General features: G+C 29.6%; 4 protein-coding genes across 4 annotated transcripts; 3 read left to right on the top strand and 1 right to left on the bottom strand.

Annotated features, from left to right (window-relative positions):
- Positions 1-2,309: 2,309 nt before the first annotated feature.
- LOC119690129 lies at positions 2,310-3,031 on the bottom strand. Its single transcript, XM_038105121.1, has one exon. The coding sequence runs from the start codon at positions 2,953-2,955 to the stop codon at positions 2,533-2,535; it is 423 nt and encodes a 140-aa protein (XP_037961049.1). The 5' UTR covers positions 2,956-3,031; the 3' UTR covers positions 2,310-2,532.
- An 8,096-nt stretch (positions 3,032-11,127) lies between these two features.
- On the top strand, positions 11,128-15,559 carry LOC119688270 (protein kinase 4). The gene is made up of 3 exons (XM_038102951.1): positions 11,128-11,136; positions 13,119-13,421; positions 13,644-15,559. The coding sequence occupies exons 1-3, from the start codon at positions 11,128-11,130 to the stop codon at positions 14,847-14,849; spliced, it is 1,518 nt and encodes a 505-aa protein (XP_037958879.1). The 3' UTR covers positions 14,850-15,559.
- Positions 15,560-18,170: 2,611 nt separating this feature from the next.
- LOC119661841 (polyadenylate-binding protein 2-like) lies at positions 18,171-19,025 on the top strand. The gene has a single exon (XM_038071343.1). It carries the CDS (start codon positions 18,278-18,280, stop codon positions 18,881-18,883), a length of 606 nt encoding a protein of 201 aa, XP_037927271.1. The 5' UTR covers positions 18,171-18,277; the 3' UTR covers positions 18,884-19,025.
- A 2,802-nt stretch (positions 19,026-21,827) lies between these two features.
- Positions 21,828-22,653, top strand: LOC119661898 (polyadenylate-binding protein 2-like). The gene has a single exon (XM_038071407.1). The coding sequence runs from the start codon at positions 22,010-22,012 to the stop codon at positions 22,613-22,615; it is 606 nt and encodes a 201-aa protein (XP_037927335.1). The 5' UTR covers positions 21,828-22,009; the 3' UTR covers positions 22,616-22,653.
- The last annotated feature ends 373 nt before the right edge of the window (positions 22,654-23,026 follow it).

Genomic DNA, 23,026 nt, shown 5'->3' with positions numbered 1-23,026 from the left:
TAACGCCAAAAAGTATGCACGATTTTTGTGGTCTTCGAAAATGTGCAAATGTAAATAATAATTACATGCCATAATGTGTTTTACTATTCTCGCCTAAAAACATGCAATGATAATTAAAATTAAAAGCTTTGCATTTTAATATTTTTGGATATAAATCACGCCTTGGGCATTTTGGTTATTATTTTGGTCCGTGAAAAATCTGTATGCGTGGTTGATAGGCGCATTTGGTTTTGCTGCGGCAGTGCAAAGGGAATGATTTTATTAAAATCTATTTCATTATTTTCTGATTGAAGCGAAACATTGCAATTGTCTGCTTGAACTGAGTGTACATTGCGTTTTTAATAAATAATAATTAATAACACACAAAACAGGATTCATAGTTTAAAACCACACCAAATCCTTTCTGTGGTCGCGAATTACACACTAAACAGAATTGTTGTCTACTTAGAGAATCACAAAATTTTATATAAAAAATAATTTTGATAAAATGATTAAATTAAATATATTTAAAGTACATAGAATGCACAATTTAAAGTTATTCAATCAAATAACAGCAAGTGGTGATTAGAGAAAGAAAGAGTCCTTTCCCCCACAGAGAGTACTTATTTTAAAGTATACTTCAAGGCTGCAAGAGGGCACTTGGATCTCTAAAAGAAGATTAAAATATCATCATAAACATAAATAACGAAAATTGTTTATATTCGTTAATCTACTGGGATTGCTTAAAAAAATCCTAAAAATACTTGTCTCTCCTTATCATATATTAATGGTTAGAAGCCTTATAGCTTTTCACACTACACACTTCGTCAATCTCTCTAATAGATAAGGGTTCGAATACTTCATTCTAGGTATGCTTTTCATTTTTGGTTACAAAAATTTAATTAATTCATTAATTTTAATTAGAGTTTTCAGCAACACATTTCTAGAAAACTTTATCCAATAAAAAATCTGTTTATTAAAAAAATTTTCCATCTTAGAAAACCATCGTTTATCATGTTTGTTTTTCTTTTTTAATTAAAAACCTATATGTGTCTTATAATAACATCTACCATTCATGCGGAAGCTCGGGAGTCAAGTAGGTAGAAGCAGAAGTAGAAATCACAGATGTAGATGAACTATGTACCATGTAATCCTGAATTAAATAGACTATGCTGAGTTATAAATCTTCTTCAGTAGTTTCAGAACAAACTTATCATTTGAATTAGTAATACTAGAAGATTGTTCAGTTATGATGATTGTGAAAATAATTACCTCCTCATACTGATAGCATGACTGTGACATAATATATGCTTTACGGACTCATACTTCTCTTTATCGGAACAGCCAAATCCCATTCCTTATGCTTTTCGCTTAAATATAATTAATTTTAATTTATACATATTTATTTTTCGTTCATTAATATTTATTTAAGTTATGAATTTTGTCACATTGCTCGCACATTTATTCTAAATTTATTAGAAAATTAATAAGGTTCATATCAGTTTAGGCTTTATTTTAGTTAAAGGATTCCAAGTACATTAAGCTCTAGAAACAGTCCTGAATGGTCCTTATTGAAAAATCGAATGGTATACAGTTCGTAGTGAGTTTTATTTTACTATTCCTTCAGAGAGTCTCCTTTACTTGCCCTGAAATATCAAGGATACTGATAAATATCTCTTGATTCCTGATCTCAGATCTCATTCGGCTCATTTACATTCATAAGGAAGTGCTTTCATCAGTTCTTGACAATCATAAATCACGAGCAAATAAAATAGATAGTGTGGTAAATTGCATTTCACCGATTCTATAGGTATCAGTTTCTTTAGTTATCACCGTAATATTATTTATTAGTCCTTAAATTGCATCTTTAAAACGTGTTAGTTAAAAGCCAGTGATTTATCTGAACTCAATTTTATTTCGACAGAGATATCTAACAGCCTTTTTGTTGCCGAAAAAATGAGCTACCTGAACTCCTTTTAGCATGGACCCATCAGTGTAGTAGTAATCTTAAATGGAAATTTCTAATTAATGATGCACTCTTATTGGTGGATATCCTACAGAAAACTTTAGGTACAATGAAGAAAGTAAGAGCACATTTCTTCCCAAACTTTTTAGTTGTTTCGTAACTACCAAATCCCTTATCCGGAATCCCAATTAGACGGGTGTTATTTTGTTCGATCCAATCACCTTAACTCAGTTGATATCTAAAACCAACATTTTTTTCAGAAAGCGCAATAAATACAGAGTAATAATAAACACAAAACTAATTACTTCGTTAGTTTCATTATATAATATATACGTACATGTACTGCGACATAAAAAAAAATTAATTTGGCTTTATGGATTCATTAAATGTTCTTTACTATTAAAAAATTTCAAAAATCAAACCTGACAGACATTAAGAACTAAATAAACAATATTAAATTTAAAAAAGTTGCATAACTTGAGTTGATATTCGCAGCGTCTACATCAGCCTTTAGTAAATGTTAACAAAAAGAGCGAGAGAGATAAGAGAGAGAGAGAGATTGAGTATAACATTTACTTTAACTTCGCTTAGTCATCCTTTTCATTGTAGACACATTTAACACCATCATCCTTACCCAACCGTTTACGAATATCCAAGCTAGTAACCAACAATGCTGCGTAGGAAAAGCGATGATATCCAAAGTACTCAGCATTCTTGTAACAGTCACATTTACCAGCGCCAGGTCCCAGTATTTCGTCCTTACACTCAAATTTCCGAAATATGTCCTCACATATATACTCAGGTACATCGAATTTATTGTGAATGGTCGTCTTTAGACTCTCTTCACAAGAAGATCCACCTCCTGAGCTACCACCTTTGTCACCACCGTCACAGCACTGATCGCCAGCTCCATAACTTAACTGGCAACGCCGCAAGTTTTGTGGTAATTCAGACCCTCTACGAAGTAAATTTTGTGAAAATTTAAGTAAACTTGGAAACCAAAAAGCCATTTTTGTTATTTATTTTTATACTTATAACATATTTAAACCAAAATTTTTTCGTCCATCTGGCTTTTGAAGGTTAGAAATTTTTGAATAAAAATTTTGAAGAAATTATTTACTACATCATTTTTTCAAAAAACAAATGGTTTACTTAGATTAAAAATACCATTGACATTTGAAACGTTAATAAAAGTTAGTGCTGTCAAATTTGTTAAAAAACTGTCTGGAAATAATGTGAAATTTTTTTTAACTTTAAATCTGAATCTACTTCACAGCCTTCAAAGGATTTCCCATCTAATACAATACACTAACGTCAACATTGTTAAAGTCGATTTTCGTCGAAGCGCGTATCGATTTGGAGTTTATGTTTTCAATGGTATTGAAACGGCGTCCTTGGAACGATGTATTGAGTTTAAGGAGTAGCCAGAAGTCACACGGTGCTAAATCAGGTGAGTACAATAGAAGTGGTGACGAAGCAACAATGCCAAATGGTGCTCTATCGTGGTGCAAAAATCAGGAACTGTCTGTTTATTATGCTGGCCCTTTTTTGCGACAAACTTCATGTAACGTTTTCTAACAGTTAAATAACATAACTAGTGTACATTATGGTTTTTGGGGAAGATTCTATAAAGCACAACACCCCAATAATCCAAAAATTATCGTCATTGGTTTTTAATGACTTTAATGCGATTTTTTGGGTAACAGCTTACCTTTACCACGCTACTCGCATAATTGGTCGTTTGTTCCCGGTTTGTATGCTGGATTCAAATCTCTTTTCCAAGTATCACGCATTTCATATTCTCATATTCATATTCTCTTGGTGTCTAGAAGCATTGTTTGATAGACTTGAACAAGGGTATATATTACTCCACTTATCGTTAAGGGGCATCTATCTCCACTATATAAAGCTAGCTAATAGTAAATTAATGTCACTTTCTCTACACCTTGACTGGATTATTGTTTTTCACTTCATCAGACTAAGCAATAATTGACCTCAGATCTGCATATCTCCCCGAGGAGCCTATAACCATTCTGACATTCGATAATGCGGTGTTGGCAAGCCTGTCAGTTTTCGTAAATAATTTCAGGGCTCTATCCTTTATGTAATTTTTGATTGGATCAATCTTGAGGTCCCTCAGGAGGTACATTCCCTCAGAATGTACCATGCTACCTTGAATAGGTTTCTCAGAGGCCGGCTTTGTGCAATTTCTTGTTGGCGAATAGTAGTGTTTGAGACCTTGCTAAACACTACACATCTATATAGAAGTGACGGACGAATTATTTGGTTATACATTGTGACCGAAAGGTTTTCGGAAATTCTCATTTAAAATTCGCGCGCTGTATATTTTTCGATATTTTAAGTTTATGTAGTTTGGCAGCAATTAAGGACAATTACTATGCCAAAAATGAGCGCGATCTGTCAGACAGTTCGTTTACGGCAGCTGTTGAAACCAGTTCACCTCAGTAGTGCGTTGCGAAAAAAACAATGGAAAAAAATATTGAACAAAGAGTTTGCATCAAATTTTGTTTTTCGAACGAAATTTCGTGTGCAGAATCGTTGCGAATGCTACAAAAGGCTTATGGGGAATCAGTTTTATCGAAAACTCAAGTTTATGAGTGGTACAAAGCCTTTCAGGACTGTCGTACGACCGTCGAAGACATGCCGCGTTCTGGACGACCTTCGACCTCTACCACCGACGAAAACATTGAAAAGGCAAAGGAAATCGTGTTCAAAAATCCTCATGTGAGTGTTAGAGAGATAGCACGAGAGCTAGGCATCGGTCGTGAGATGGCTCGTTTGATTTTGGTGGACAATTTGTGTATGCGACGTGTCAACGCCCGGCTTGTTCCGATTCACCTCAATTTGTTCAACATTATCAACGATTTTAAGGCCAAACATTCAATAAATACCATCGAACAGCCACCGTATTCACCTGATCTTGCACCGTGTGACTTTTTCCTGTTTCCCAAACTCAAATTACCACTCAGAGGAACGCGTTTTGAATCCATAGAAGACGTAAAACAGAATTCGCAGAGGGAACTCAAAGCCATACCGGAAAGCGCCTATAAAAAATGTTTTGATGATTGGAAGAAACGTTGGCATTTATGTATCGCTTCTAATGGAGCATATTTTGAAGGAGATAAAATAAATATTGATGAAGGTTAAGAATTTTGCGTTTTATTTAAAATTTCCCGAAAACTTTTCGGTCACAATGTATAACAATTTCCTGTTAAAGAATTTTAGCACAGCACATGCTTTAGCCATGTGAATCGTTTGTCTACCGTGATTCCTAGATATTTAATGCTACGAGTATCCTCTCAGTTTAGTACCATATCTCCCACTCTCATTCTCGACGGGTTCTGTCTTCGCTTACGGAACTTTATTTTTTTTTAAACAAATTTCTTTGCAAAGTTAAGTGGACAATCGTTTTAATTTTTTTAGCGAATGTTGGCTTTGTTTCCTTCAAACGTTTGTGTAACTTTTGAGAAAGTGCTTTTCTAAACATATTTCTATTGTCGTATAGTCGTATATCGGACGACGCTATATAGGTAATGGCCTATTTAAAATTCATCATTTTTATTTCACACTCTTTTAAGTTCCACTCAATGGAAAATATTCCTTTTGATTTATAATCCATACCAACGCATTTTTCAGCAACAATATAAAAAAAAAAAAGAATGAAAGGAAAATAATCGTATTCCAATGAGAATGAAAGTGCAGATTCACTTTTAACGAACTTTTCAATTCCATTTACATATAAAAAAAATCCTTTTAGTTTATATGAGAGCTCTTTGTTGTTTGGTAACATAAAATGATTTTACAGGAGGCGAACGAAGAGTTGACTATCGAATGCCAAAGGAAGCTCTTCCATGTTAAATAAATTACAATTCTTTAATTTTTTTATTCCTTTGAAAATTCGAGCATTTTTTAGACAATTATCTGTGCTTCCATACATTCTGTTGCCGATGCATTTCCCTTTATGCGTTGCCATATATCAAATAGTTTTTCCTCTGGCTTTCGAAGGATATCAGAGTTACATTGTGAAATTTTTAGTACCATTTTTTTTGCAAATATATTGCAAAAGGATATGACTTCTCCAATATTGTGGATTGAAAAATTATTTTAAAAAAATTTTAAAAGTTATGTGTAGGAAAAGGTGGCAACCTTTGACGTGAAAAACCGTAAATGCTCAAATTTATTTGATTTTGTTTTTCTTTTGAATAAAATTCTACGAATTTTGCGAGTTTTACGTTTTAATTCTGAGATAAAAATCACTCGACAGCAATTAATTAGTGCATATCCAAACAAAAACTCGCTCGTATTACAATATTTTTTGAATTATTTAATTTTTTTTTTTTCAATTTAAATAACATATATATTTTTATTATATTTATTTTATTTAATTTAAAGTTGACTTTTTCGTTTTCACACTTTTGATTTCGTTGACGTCACGCTTGCTGCGTGCATTTCTGTGCCAAGTAAAGCTTCACCAGACGCACCGGCCTTAATGGCGTGGCCAGTGCCTGATTTACAAATGGTTGTTGTTGGTGGATGCTGGTTGTTCTTGGTTGTTGTTGGTGGCTGTTGGTTGCTGCTGGTTGCTGTTGGTTGCTGTTGGTTACTGGCGTAGTTATATGAGGTATCTGCGCGACGTTGGCAATTGTGCCAAACGTATCAGGTGACAGTCAATCGGCGCATCAGCACAGTATGTACAATACCAAGCTAGAAGAAGTGCGTCCAGCACTTCTGAAATTTAATATCCAACCAAAAATGGCATAATTCATGAGTTCAATGCGACGAATTGTGCAATGCCAATGAAACTCGTTATAGTCGCTGCAATCACCGTTGCTATCGAAATGGAGAGTGGTTAGCGCCGGTGAGGTGAGCTGATTCGTTTTGCAATGCTATTTCAATGGACACTTTTATAAAGTTTTGAGAATTTTAAATTAAGATGGAAGATTTTTCGTGCAGGAAACGAATTTGAAATAAAATATTTTAAATTCCAAAGCACACAAACACACATTTCTACAGTGCCGTGGTGCAGTTCTTTTTATGAATTCGACCCACTTTTGCTGTGGGTTCTTTTTTTACCCACAGCAGTAGGTGGAAAGTATCGAAACCCTCAGTGTGGTAGTGTTGTATTCACTAAAACCACTTTTATGGATATAACTTCAGTTTTATATTTTTATTAAAAATTCCTTTTCTTAAATAAAAGAGCATGAGCGACACATTAATAGAGAGTTAATTACAATTTATACTTAAAATAAATATTAAACAAATATTTTTCAACAAATAAAATTTATATTCAACAAATTAATTTTAATATCATTTATAACGTTATTGATAATGGAATGTAGAGCACGAGAATTTCGCCAAATTCATTCCATCGCACTAAACTTTTATAAAGAGGTTTTTTTCGTAGTAGTGAACTACAACAACAAAAATTTTATATTATTTTAATTAATTGAATTTTTGGCTGACCATACAGCTGTTCCGAGTATTGCCAAATACCCATTTATTCGTTATAAATTATTTTTGAGACTGCAAGTATCAGGAATCGAACTCGGGTACTGCCAAATGTGAAGCTCAGAATCAGTGTACCTTAACCAACTGATCCAAAGCCTGAACTTTTATGTTTCCATAATGAAAAAGTTGTATTGGAATACCTGGAAAGGACGTTCACGTTGCCATAACTATATATCTCAATCAATTGTGGAGTCTGCATTAAAGCAACATATAAGTTTTTATACTTAACCTACAAGCACATTAGTCATGACTCACATTTATTATTTTTTGGAGCAAAACAAATGATTCCATAAGATATTATAATAAGAAATAATTCCAAGACCACTGATGATGGGTATTTAGCAATTCAATTAATTAAAATAATATAATATAATTCTAATTCACTAGATATAATTCTAATAAAATAATATAATTCTAACTTCGATTTCTAACATGTCTAACTTTGATTTTGAATTGGAGTTAAAAATTTAATAGAAGAAAGGTCTCTAATAAATATTTGGTGGCTCTGCCCAGGAATAGACCTTCAAACCCTCTGAAATTTACAAAAATGCTTATTATGAAGTCCACGTAGAAATTTATAATAACTTCTTTTGGGTGGTGTAGAACCAAGGTTATAGTAAGATTTAACTTAATCTTAGTTAAGGACTTATTTAATGTTCGGTAATTCTACTCTTTTAATTGAATAAATAAAAAATTATTCAATTACTTTATACTTCAGTTTTCAAATCAAATAAAAAATTAATAAAAAAGTAAAATTGAAAATATTTTTGTTGGTTCTCATTTTATATCATTAATTCCATTTTATTTCGTTTTGTTTAATTACCTTTTTTATGCTTTATTTTGTTTTAATATATTAAATTTCATATAATTCATTTTTATTATATTTTATTTTATTTTTATTGTAAAATATTTTTCATGTATTCTTTTGTGTATTTCACCTAATTATATTTTTTTTTATCTTATTTTATTTCATAATATTGGATTCATGTTTTATTTTATTTTGTTATGTTTTATTTTATTTAGTTTTATTTCATTTTATTTTATCTTGTTATGTTTTATTTTATTTTGATTTATTTGATTTTATTTGATTTGACTTCAATTTTATTTTATTTTCTTTTATTTTACTTTATTCTTTTTATATTATAATATTTTACTTCATTTTACTTTATCTTATATTATTTTATTTCATTTTATATTTATTTATTATATTCTATTTTGTTTTATTTTATTTTTTTTATATTATATTATTTTAGTTCATTTTACTTTATTTTATTTGGCATTGCTTTCTTTTACTTTATGCTCCTTTACTTCATTTTATTCTAATTTAATTAATTTTTATTTAAATTATTTTAAATTTGTTTTATTTTGCAATATTTTACTTTACTTGATTTTTTTTCATTTTGTTTTGTTATGTTTTATTTTTGTTTTCTATTTTATTCATTTTTGTTTTACATTATTTTATTGCGTTTTACTTTTTTATTATTTCATTCGAATTTATTATTCTTATTTCATTTAATTTATTTTGCTTTGTTTTATTTTACTTAATTTTATTTTATTCGATTTTATTTATTTTTATTTTATTTATATTGCTTTCTTTTAATTTTCTTTATTTCATATTATTTTATTTCATTTTATGTTCATTTATTTTATTTTATTTTATTCTATTTATTTTTATTTTTATTTAAGTTAAATTTATTTTATTTTGTATTATTTTTTAATTTTATATTTTTGCCTATATTTTACTATATTTTATCATTTTATTTTATTTGTTTCTATTTTAGTTTATTTTATTTTATTTCATCTTATTTTACTTTATTTTATTTTATTTTATTTTATTTTGTTTTATTTTATTTTATTCTATTCCATTTATGTTACTTTATTTAAGTTAAATTTATTTTATTTTGTATTATTTTTTAATTTTATATTTTTGCCTATATTTTACTATATTTTATCATTTTATTTTATTTGTTTCTATTTTAGTTTATTTTATTTTATTTCATCTTATTTTACTTTATTTTATTTTATTTTATTTTATTTTATTTTATTTTTTATTTTATTTTATTTTATTTTATTTCATTTCATTTTATTTTATTTTATTTTATTTTATTTTATTTTATTCCATTTATGTTACTTCATTTTAGTTAAATTTATTTTATTTTGTATTATTTGTTTTAACTTTATTATATTTTTTTTGGTACTTTACTTTATTTATTTGTATTTTATTTTATTTTATTTTATTTTATTTATTTGTTTTTAATTTTATTATACTAAATTTTAATTCTATTCAAATTTATTTTATTTTTATTTAATTTTCTTTTATAACTTTTCTCGGACGTTTTAATGTTTTATATCATTTTATTTTATTTTATATATATATATATACATATATATATATATATATATATATATATACATGTACATATATTTATATATATGACATTATATTATATTATATTACGTATGTATACATTATTTTATATTATATTTATTATATTTATTATACTAATATATTTATTATATTATATTTATTATTATTAAGATAATAAATATATTTATATTATAAAGAGTAATTGAATTATTATATTATATTATTTTATTTTATATTAAATATATTATATGCATGTATGGTATATACACAATATGTTTCAATATACATTTAATATACTTATTTATAATATATATTTATTTATGTCTTTGTTTATATTAAAAGACGAAACAGTAATTCGTTTTGCATATGTGTAGGTTATTACCGTTATTATTTTTAATATTAATATTTTATTAATTTATTATCTTTACGATCAAAATTTTCTATTTATTATTTTTACTTCTAAAATGGGCGAATTGGCAATTAAATACACAAAAGATGACTTTAGATTATAGTCGAAATTTTAGTGAAAATAAAATATAGTTTCTATGAAATTTAAAAGAAATTTAAATATAAAAATGAAAAAAGTTGTTAATTATTTGAATAATAGACCAAATAGGTTTTTTGAGAAATAAAAATAATAAATAATATTTAATTAGTAAAACAGTTTTCTTTCATTACAATTGCCTTCAAAAATTAAACCTAAAACAGAATAAAATTTTGTTTATCGTGTAGTATCGTTTGATAAAAAATTGTCCATTTTAATTTTATAGAAAAAACTGAAGCAGATAGAGATACAAATAATCATCTCAACTGCAAGAAACCGTCAACGACTCGTAGGTAAGGCCGTTTGAAACATAAGAAGTGGTTTTCAAAATTGAAAGTTCTACGTATCATATGTTGTATGCTGTCTTATGCAGTTTTGTGTGCACTTTTAAGTACAGATAACGTATTGAAGGGCCTACTTCGTATGCCAGAAGATAGCTCGTCCACAGCTGGCATTTGCTATAAAAGACAACAGCGGCGTTGCAGTGAATAACAAAAGCAATTCAACGGTCTTTTAAAGCAGTTGTGTTGTTGTGATATCAACGAACAACGTAAAGTGCAACAAAGGATACAAATTGTGATTTTATTTGAATTTGTGATATAATTTAGCAAGTTTTGTGATTCTATTTATAATAGTAAATTCGTTTAAGAAACAACCTATTCGTGGGCACAAATAAGTACAGGATACTCAAGCATATCACTGAGAGCTCAAGGATAAAATAAAAAAAAAATTTTTAACAAAATGACGCGGGTATGTTTTGATAAAAATAATTAATAGTGTAAATTTATTAGAAAACATATTTATGCAAATATAAATAAAATAAATATTAATATGGTGCATTTAAATACCAAAATCAAAAAAAAAAAATACGAATAAAAATCAATTTTTCCCATTCACAAAAAGGATTATAAAATGCTTGCAAAGTAACAAGAAAGTAAAAGTTGCTGCTCTGTTGCAGCAACATGAAGTGGCAACATTGTGCTTGCATGACACATAAATGCCAACAAATAGATAAACATTATTGTTTACTTGTATATTTACAATATAAACGTCCTGGAAAATAAAAAATAATAAAAAAAAATAAAAAATCATTTGCGATTTAAGCAAACATTTCAACTGATTTATTTTTAAATCAATCAACTTAAATTGTTTGCAAAGTTCTTCACAATTACATTGTTTGCTTTGAAATTTTGTGGCAATAAACTTGTCAACTGCAACATGCAACAAACTTCAGATACAAAAGAACTTAACCCCCCCTACACTCCCGCCACAACACTGTACATGTAATACTCTTATCTCCAACGTTTCACTGTAGAAAAACAAATATAAAATTTTAATTGTACGTGGTGTACAGTATGAAAGCTACTGCACACATACTGTACTGCAGTGCACTATACTGTACAGTATGAAATATGCAGTACAAATCTGTGTCAATATATCAAGAATGAAACGATAGATGAGGCCTTAAATTACTCATACGCTTCCGAAATATCGACCGTAAAGTGCATCGCGTTTGTGAAATTTATGGCTATGACAATTTGTCATAATGACAACTTTGTGCATTTCAGCAAACAGAATATTACTGCAATATTTGTTGAATATGAAAAGAATAAACACAAACACAAACACAAAGACAAACGCAAGTGGACCTGCCAATGGAAGTACAGAAGGCTCAATGGCACATACGACTTCGACATTGTGGCGAAGTACGAACAAAATTGCTTCAGCACTTAAATTTTAATTTTTTTTAACTTTAAAAGCGGTCATCTTTAGAATGTGCTGTCAACACTTGCAAAAATAATAAATAAATAAATATATTATTTTTTTTTTTTTTTGATATTCTCTTCATACATAACAAGTATACATATATCAAATAAATTTATATATTTAAAATGATTTTTGGCATCTTCAAGATACAAATAAAAAACAACTCCCTATTTAAATTTTTCTATGGATGTTAATTGAATCTCTAAAATGATTTAAATACTATTAAACAGTGGGGACTATAAAAAAAAAAGATAGTAACGAGCAGTAAAAAAAAAAGGTTTAGAAATCATAAAAAAAACATTATTAGTACTGTTCAATTCTATATCTACTTTGAGTGTTTACACTTATAATTATCATACCTGAGATATGCACAATTTTGTATGGATTCTGTATGAATTTTATGTGAAAAATTCACATTTGTACAGTTAATTGCGATAGTGTAAACACAGCGTAAGTAAAGGACAACGCAATACAATTTTCGGAGTTTTTTTTAGGAAGTCTATCTTGCAGTTATTTTAATATAAATAATAAAAATGTTAGATAAATAGATTTTATATGTGTTGAGGAAATATTAAAATATTTCGGTTCAATGAATATATTGTTTAAATCTTATAGAAATCGAAATCCCACATATCCATTACTCAGGATAAGAATTCAGTAAGGGTGAGATGTTGCGCAGAGTTCGCCACAATTTTTAATATTATTTAATGATTTAAATATATTTTCTGATATTAATATTCAAGTTTTGGAAAAGAATATTGATGTAAACTATATATATACATTGAAGGATAGTTTATTAGCTTAAAATACATATATCACAAAAATATTCTGCATTTTATATATTTTTTTTCCATTTATATGAATCAATTTTATTTTTTATTTATTTGACTTAATATCTCTTTCTTTAAAATTGCATTATTTTTTTAATAGTTTTATAAATTATTTTTTTTTTTTGTGCTTTTCAGTTTTATTATCTTTTGTGCCTTTTCGCTTTGAGCAGCAACATTGTATCCGCTTCGTTCACGCATTTGCGTTCATTGGATTTGTCACAATTGCAACAACAACAGCAGCAACAACAAGAACAAGACTCACGTGAACAATCGACGGATTCATCAGATATCGGAAATGAAATTGGCGCTTCAATAACCTCATCCGAAGATTACGATAGCCACCCACAGTATAGTTTTGCATATGATGTAAGGGATACACTGACCGGAGATGAAAAACAACAAGAAGAGAAACGTGACGGTGATGTTGTGCAAGGCCAGGTAATAAGTGAAGATGTCAAATGAAAAAAAAAATGAAAATTTTGGCAGATAGTCTACATCTATTTGGCAGATATCGTACATCTATTAAAAAAACATATTTCACAAAATAAAAAAATGTTTTATCAATAACATTGATATTAGTTCTTCTATTTGGAATTATTGAAGCTATTATAGTTTCTAAAATTTATATATCTACCACCAATAACTTTCTCAATTTTTCAGTATTCACTTGTTGAACCCGATGGCACACGTCGCATAGTCGATTACACTGCTGATGATATAAATGGTTTTAATGCTATTGTCTCGAAACAACTGATTGATGCGCGTTTGCGTACAGCGATCGGTGCTGCAAGCGGCACTTCATCATCATCCCGGTACAACAGCGTCGAAGCATTGCAATCTCAAATAACTTCACAATCAATAGCCGAAGCTCAAGCACAAAGCAATGCCTACGCTGAAGCGCAAGCACTGGCCGAAGCTCAGTTGCAAGCTCAAGCCAAAGCACATGCTGAAACAATGGCACAAGTACAATCCCAAGCTGAGAGTCAAGCACGCGCACAAGCCGAAGCACAAGCACGCGTACAAGCACAACAACTAATGGAGCAATTCCAACAACAATACAAACAACAACAGGAACAACAACAGCAGCAGCAACAACAGCAACAACAATTGCAGCAATTACAACGCAGCCAACAGCAATTATTGCGTACACAAACACAACAATCACAGGAACGTCTCAGCAATGAACAAGCTCTGCTATTAGCACAATCATTGCCCAGCAAAACATTGGGTCATAGTGTACATGCCACAGTCGTCTCGCATCCACCAACACTCTTAGCTCGTCAAACTACCGGTACTGTTTTCACACAGGCTCATGATCTATCTGCGCTGAAGGAATTGCGCGATAGTGGCTCTGCACGTATTACCACCATTGAACGTACCGCTCAACCACAGCTCGTACTCACACAACCCGCCAGTGCCACAGTTCAAGCACAAGTTATACATTCACCTTTATTGCTAGAGGCTGCTGCTGGCTTGGGTAGTCTTCGCGGCTCAGTGATCTCAACGAAAATTGCTAATGGCTTACGAGGCAATGGCATCCTTCTAGCTGGTGCAGGTCGTCTTACCGCATTGCCTACGTCCACCGAAATTTTGGGTGATTATGACAGTATCGAAAGTACATTGTCACGTCAGAGCAATTTAAGATTACTATCAAATGGTAACGGAAATGGTAACGGAAATGGTAATGGCAACGGCAATGGCAACGGCAATGGTAATGGTAACGGTAATAATGGCAATAACGGCAACGGTAACGGTAACGGAAACGGTTACACCTACGAAGTAAGCAATGGCAACTCAGACAGTCGCAATGGCAACGATAGAAACGGATTAAGAAATGGCAATCGTCGTCTACAACAGCAATGGTAAGCTGAACTTCCTAAGCAACCCAGTTTGTTTACCCACCAAACAAAATGTTAGAAAGGACGAAAGCTTACAACGAAAACCTTAGTTATAAGTTAGAATTCTAGCGATGCTAGGCACTATGGCAACGAAACACAGCTAATCGTATAAAGGACAACGAATTTACGAATTAACGAATTCACGAATTTACATAAAAATTAGAAACATTAATTAATTAGAATTTTTATTTAACGAAAAACTAATATAACAGATAGGAATCAACTAACATATTTTAGTACTAACAAGCAATTATACATATTACTCAGTTATATTAACAAGGATATCAGCTAACTACACTAACTACAATAACTTGGGGATTTCGGGGTTTTAATATTAGTAGAGTTCTGTTTTTTGTGATCATTTTCCAAGCCTCAGTTGAAGTCTTCGTACATTTGCGAAGTGCAATTCCGGAAGATGTGTATTTTACGCTTAGACTCATTTACATCAACTCACAAACTAACACAGCTACATCCATACACTAACACAAACAAACAAACATTTTGCTTATGTTTTATTTTAATTTATTCGATTTTTTTTTTTTTGTATTTTACTAACAAATTATTTTGTTAAAAGTTTCAGTATATTTTCGTAGTAAGAGTTTTGTTTATTTATATATACTTGCATTTATGTAAAAACCAAAATATTCAAAGTATTTAAGAAATAAAGCAAATGAAGTTAAAAACATAAAACATTGCTTTCTGCATTACTTACTTAATCGAATAGGTCTCACAAACTTAATTCTAATTCTTTGGAACTACCAGTTATGAGGACTTGAACTTCATCTCTGTTACTGAGGCCAACCATCACGTTGTATATAGTAATGGTATCTATGTTAATGGCTTTTAAAACTTCGGAACTGGAATTCGATCTATGGATCTATGAGATCTATACTGATAGATCAGCTAACCATTTTCTAAAATAATGTATGTCTGCATTAATTGATTTAGAAAACTTTAAACTGGCATTGGAACTACGAATCTATGAGATCTATACTGATAGATTAGCTGACCACCTTATATAGAAATGTGTATCTGCATTAATTGATTTAGAATACTTTAAACTGGCATTGGATCTATGGATCTATGAGATCTATACTGATAAATCAAGTAACCACCTTCTATAGTAATGAGTATCTGTGTTAATGGCTTTTAAAAATTCTGAACTGGAATTCGATCTATAGATCTATGAGATCTATACTGATAGATCAGCTAACCATTTTCTAAAATAATGTATGTCTGCATTAATTGATTTAGAGAACTTTAAACTGGCATTGGAACTACGAATCTATGAGATCTATACTGATAGATTAGCTGACCACCTTATATAGAAATGTGTATCTGCATTAATTGGTTTAGAAAACCTTAAACTGGCACTGGATCTATGGATCTATGAGATCTATACTGATAAATCAAGTAATCACCTTGTAAAGTAATGTGTATCTGTGTTAATGGCTTTTAAAAATTCTGAACTGAAATTCGATCTATGGATCTATGAGATATATACTGATAGATCAGTTAACCATTTTCTAAAATAATGTATGTCTGCATTAATTGATTTAGAAAACTTTAAACTGGCATTGGAACTACGAATCTATGAGATCTATACTGATAGATTAGCTGACCACCTTATATAGAAATGTGTATCTGCATTAATTGGTTTAGAAAACCTTAAACTGGCACTGGATCTATGGATCTATGAGATCTATACTGATAAATCAAGTAATCACCTTGTAAAGTAATGTGTATCTGTGTTAATGGCTTTTAAAAATTCTGAACTGAAATTCGATCTATGGATCTATGAGATATATACTGATAGATCAGTTAACCATTTTCTAAAATAATGTATGTCTGCATTAATTGGTTTAGAATACTTTAAACTGGCATTGAATCTATGAATCTATGAGATCTATACTGATAGATTAGCTGACCACCTTATATAGAAATGATTAATCTGCATTAATTGGTTTAGAAAACTTTAAACTGACACTTGATCTATGGATCTATTAGATCTATACTGATAAATCAAGTAATCACCTTCTAAAGTAATGTGTATCTGTGTTAATGGCTTTTAAAAATTCTGAACTGGAATTCGATCTATGGATCTATGAGATCTATACTGATAGATCAGCTAACCTATTTCTAAAATAATGTATGTCTGCATTAATTAATTAAGAAAACTTTAAACTGGCATTGAATCTATGAATCTATGAGATCTATACAGATAGATCAGCTAACCACTTTCTAAAAAAAAGTGTATTAGTTGCTGTTTGTGCTTTAGTTCTCACATCATGCCAGATGGCGTTGTGCTGCTTAATGTGTATTATTGTACCATGTGTTTATAATAAAATAACTTCTATTTCTTTTATTTTTCCACATTATTATTAAGTCTTTTATACTAAATATGAGCTGACAACTATTTGGTGTCTGTTATTAAGTTAGTTGCTTATTAAAAAAGATAATTTAGTTTTACTTCACCGGTAGATGGCGGTGAAATGCGTTCGTCTTCTATATATAAGACACATTTAAATATATTATACATGTCACAAAAGCAACTACTTTAAAAAACAAACTTGCATTTATGTACAGAGTACCGAAACAAAAATTCAGTATAAATTAATATAAATTTTTGCATATTAAGTTCGTATAAAAATCTAACTATATTAAGTTAATGACCTTACATACAAGCGTTTACACTTTCATTTCTAAAAACAATTAAATTTCATTAAGATAAATTCACACAAGTATTTTGATTGTTATTTTAGCTGTCATTTCAAATAATTTTTAATAACAAAACCAGTTCAAATCAGAAAGATTTGTATGAGAATTTTGACAGCTGAAAGTATAACTAATTAAATCGTGATTGGGTTTAACTTGGGCAGTTCACAGTAGTAACAATTTGTGCTATTGTGAATAGTTTTAAGACATGAATGAAACTTTCATGCAAAATGAAACAAAAGACATTATTACGTTTTTTAATTTTTAACATCATATATATTATTTCTCTACAAAAACAATATTTGTTTACTGTATTTTTAGGAATAAAATGGGATTTATAATATGTGCAATAATCTCTTAATAATGGAAATAATATGTATTTAATAGTATAAAATCTAATTTATAAACAAATCAATTGTGGTCTAAAATTGGTTTGTATAAATAACAATTAATTTTAAAATAAAAATTTTAATTTTTAAAAAGGTATCTTAAATCATTTTAAATCACTTAATCAAATCAGAGATCTTAGCAACAAACGTCAGTTTGACTTATGCATAACCACATAAGAATTTGAAATCAGAAAAAAGTTTGACTGTCAAGTAGTATCAGCTTTTATATCCTAAGAGCTTGTACTTAACTGATTGCTTGTATTCAATTTTGTATATAAATTGACTGAAAAAAATGGCTGATCACGCTACCACATCAAGCAAGGCAAAAATGGCTTCTAATGACAATGGACCCGGTAAGGAGAAAACTGGTGAGAAGCCCGCTTCGAAATATGATCCCAAATTGCAATGTATCATGTCAAAACTTGATCATATTGAAGCTAAAATCATAAAATTGAAGTATTTGGAACGGAAGAATATGGCACTTTCAAAGTCTAATTCTTATTCTTTACCATCGGAGCTTATTGTTGGTAATCAGCAGGAAATTGATGCGCGCTCGGTGTATGTTGGCAATATTGATTATGGCGCATCGGCTGAGGAGTTAGAGGTATTTTTCCTAAGATGTGGTGACGTGAATAGAGTATCTATTGTACGCAATAAGTCTGATGGTCGTCCTAAAGGATTCGCATTCATTGAATTTGCCAAAATTGAATTTGCGCAAAATGCTTTATCTTTGAATGAGACTATCTTCAAGCGGAGACCACTCAAAGTGATGAAGAAACGGAGTAATTGGTTTGAGTACTACGGTCGTGATCATTATGACTGTATGTGTGGAAGCGGTGTTAACTACATGCATGGACCTTACCGTTCATTGAAACACTATCGCAAATCACCATATTGAAAAAAAAAATAAACGTTAAAAACTTTTTTTTTTTCAAAAAATCTAAAATATATTATTATCGCCCTAAATTACTAACTGTGCAGTAATATATTTACAGTTCCAGTACTATTTTTGAAATTAAACAACATTACAACAACAATTAAACAACATTTAAACAACATTTAATCATGAACTTTTAAATAAAATAAAAGTAAAATGCATTTTTTTTTTGTTGTGGGAAATAAAATAATGTCACGTAAGTTCCAAATATTCTATAATTTATTATTTTATTATTCTTTTATGTTATACAAAGAATTTCAATACTGATTAAAGCAGACTAATGATATACCTTCAAGGATATACCTTCATAATACTGCCGATATATCACTAATAGAATTATTTTCATGTAAATTAAAAGCGGATGTTTTCAGAAGAAATCCAACTTGAACTGTTTGATTTGTCTGATACAAATATATATCTATATATATAAACATATAATGGTTTGTAGCAGTACGATTTTAGTACGATCATACGTAGTGGATACCAACCAGTAATTTAATCAAATGTACAATTACTTTTTCAAAAGTTGCTTCATTCATATTCCATTTCTGGAAGAAATGGTTTTTCGATGTCTTAATTGAAGCCTTCCTTATGCAGAAGACCTAGATCTCTACACATCCCATTGTTTCACTAGTGCTTTCCTGAAAACCTATGAGACAAGTGTTCTAGTGGAACTTGAATGGGCCATTGCAAGCCGCAACATTACACCATGTGATGTTGTACACCATTGTAGATCCTTATTTGACTGCTTTAGAGTTGTTGTCCTTGCAGTAATCATGTCTTTTATACTATGAAGTTTGTTCATAAATTCACCAGTGCTGTTGCTTTTTCCCATTTTCCCACTTCGATGTCTTTTTTTACTGCGTCTTCTTCTGTTTACTCTGTCTTCCCCTGGATCACTCAATTGGGATGTCTTATTATTAAGAAAGATACTTAAATTTTACTTTTTTAAGAAATTATTTAGGTATTTGCTTTTAAATTATTGTGGTTTTCAAAAGATTTAGCTTTCTTAGCAAAAACTCTTATTGTTTTCGTCTATTTATGATTACCTACCGATCATAGTTCAAATAAATTTTTCACGCCAAGTTTTAAGAGGAATTCTAAATACAAGAAATTAACCTATAATTAATTGCGGGTTATCCTATTCAGGTTTACTAGAGAATATTTAAATAATAAATGCAATTTTTAAGTGATCTTGATGTTTTATAATTAGCTTCTATTTGTTATCCTTCTTTAGACAAGGTATAACCTTGTATTTGTATTTACATTGTCATTAGGATAAATTTATTCTAAGGTTTATTTATTTTTTTTTTAAGAAACAACCTTTCTTGGATAGGAATAGTACAATCTTGACTACTTGTTAATTTATTACAAATAGATATTAATAGATATGAAGTAATACGTGTGCGGACTTACTCAACCAGTATTCAGCTCCCGTAGGTTTATTTATTTGATATAGGAAATATTCGAGAATGTATTACATTGATTTCCTTTAGATATAATAATTTTAAAAAGTGAAATAATTTTTTTTGATTATTTGTTGATATAAATAATGTATTTAAAAAGTTTCTTCTCACTGGATACTCTCTACAATGTTTGAACCACTCGATATTCGCTACAATGTTTGAACCAACACTTGATCAATAGACTCCCAGGAGTTCCAAGGGGTAATAAACAACTCCAAAGTGAATATAAAAGGGGCAAAGTCCAACAAATATTTTTGAAATATTCATTCATACGCCTTCGCAAGAAGAGAGAGTTTTTAACACCCTATCACTGAATTTATGTACAAAATCGTGGTTTTATTTTTTACTCTTCAATGGATTTCTGATTAATAAACCAATGACTGATATTAAGTACGAAGAATTTGAAGACAATTACATATATTTAACTACGAGTCTTTCCACAAGTTTAGCTCACAGTCGCCCTCAATCGTGTTGGGGAACGTCCAGTTGCGGTACAACTTAAAAATGTGTTGCCCTCTCTAATTATTATTATGTAGCATAGCCAGGTTTCAACAAGAGTTTTGATAACAAATAATACAAGCTATGCGGAATATTTGTACGAATTAATCGGTGTACTTGGATGCAGAAAACTGTATATTGTGTACGAATTATATTGTAATTAGTGGGATATAAAGAGAAGTACTAACATACAGGTTAATAATAATTCTCAAATGCACTTTAATACTTTTTGTCATTAAATGAATGAATATCATGAACATGAATATCATTATGTTCCCATTACAGCTAAAACTACTCATTTTAATGAAATTAAGAATTGGTCGTTTCCATTGGCATGAGTTGATTTATGCGTATGAAATAGCTTGCTTATTTACATTTTACATATAAAACATATGTCAAATATCTCAAATATCTCAAATTTCGATCATTTCCCTGTTGGAAAATTTATTTCAAGGGTTGCATTCTACATTTTTCGCTTTAAATCAGTTGATTTATTCATAATGAGCTCATTTCTATGAAAGCTTTTTGTATGGTAAATTACTCTTATAAATAAATATAAATATAAATATAAATAAAAATAAATATTCCGTAAATACTCTGTAACACTATCCAGTGTAACAAAAAGAAACCTGGAAGACAGTTCTGACTTCGTTGGTAAACAGTTACTTTACAAATCACAAAAGACATTATTACGTTTTATAAACTTTAACATCAATATATTATTTCTCTACAAAAACAATATTTGTTTACTGTACTTTTAGGAATAAAATGGGATTTATAATATGTACAATAATCATTTTATAATGAAAATAATATGTATTTAATAGTATAAAATCTAATTTATAAACAAATCAATTGTGGTCTAAAATTGGTTTGTATAAATAACAATTAATTTGAAAATAAAAATTTTAATTTTTAAAAAGGTATTTTAAATCATTTTAAATCACTTAATCAAATCGGAGATCTTAGCAACAAACGTCAGTTTGACTATATGCATAACCACATAAGAATTTGAAGTCAGAAAAAAATTTTGACTGTCAAGTAGTAACTGCTTTTATATCCTAAGAGCTTGTACTTAACTGATTGCTTGTATTCAATTTTGTATATAAATTGACTGAAAAAAATGGCTGATCACGCTACCACATCAAGCAAGGCAAAAATGGCTTCTAATGACAATGGACCCGGTAAGGAGAAAACTGGTGAGAAGCCCGCTTCGAAATATGATCCCAAATTGCAATGTATCATGTCAAAACTTGATCATATTGAGGCTAAAATCATAAAATTAAAGCATATGGAACAGAAGAAAATGGAACTTTCAAAGTTTAACTCCTATTCTTTACCATCGGAGCCTATTGTTGGTAATCAGCAGGAAATTGATGCGCGCTCGGTGTATGTTGGCAATATTGATTATGGCGCATCGGCTGAGGAGTTAGAAGTATTTTTCCTAAGCTGTGGTGACGTGAATAGAGTATCTATTGTACGCAATAAGTTTGATGGTCGTCCTAAAGGATTCGCATTCATTGAATTTGCCAAAATTGAATTTGTGCAAAATGCTTTATCTTTGAATGAGACTATTTTCAAGCGGAGACCACTCAAAGTGATGAAGAAACGCAGTAATTGGTTTGAGTACTACGGTCGTGAACATTATAAGTGTATGTGTGGAAGCGGTGCTAACTACATTCATGGACCTTACCGTTTATTAAAACGCTATCGCAAATCTCCATATTAAAAATAAAAAAAACGTCAAAAAAATTTTTTTTCCTAAAAACTTAAAATTTATTATTATCGCAATAAATTAATAACTGTAATAATAATATATTTACAGTTCCAGTACTATTTTTGAGATTAAACAAGATTTAAACAATATTTAACCAACATTTAAACATGAACTTTTAAATAAAATAAAAGTAAAATGTGTTTTAATTATTTTAATTAATTTTCCAATATTCTGTAATTTATACCAGTTGAAATTTCATTAAGCTAAGATTTATATAGTCGGAATTGTATGAGAGTAGTTTTCTGTTCTATTAGAATTTCAGCTGCATGCATGCTAATCCAATATGTTAATTTGCCGAAGCACTTAGTTGTGCGGTAAAATTTGCAGCACAAATCTTAGTATATTTCTATTACATTTCATCTT

Source organism: Teleopsis dalmanni, chromosome X (assembly GCF_002237135.1).
Source record: "Teleopsis dalmanni isolate 2A chromosome X, ASM223713v2, whole genome shotgun sequence".
In the NCBI taxonomy this organism is placed as follows: domain Eukaryota; kingdom Metazoa; phylum Arthropoda; class Insecta; order Diptera; family Diopsidae; genus Teleopsis; species Teleopsis dalmanni.
This window is presented reverse-complemented; position numbering and strand designations above follow the sequence as displayed.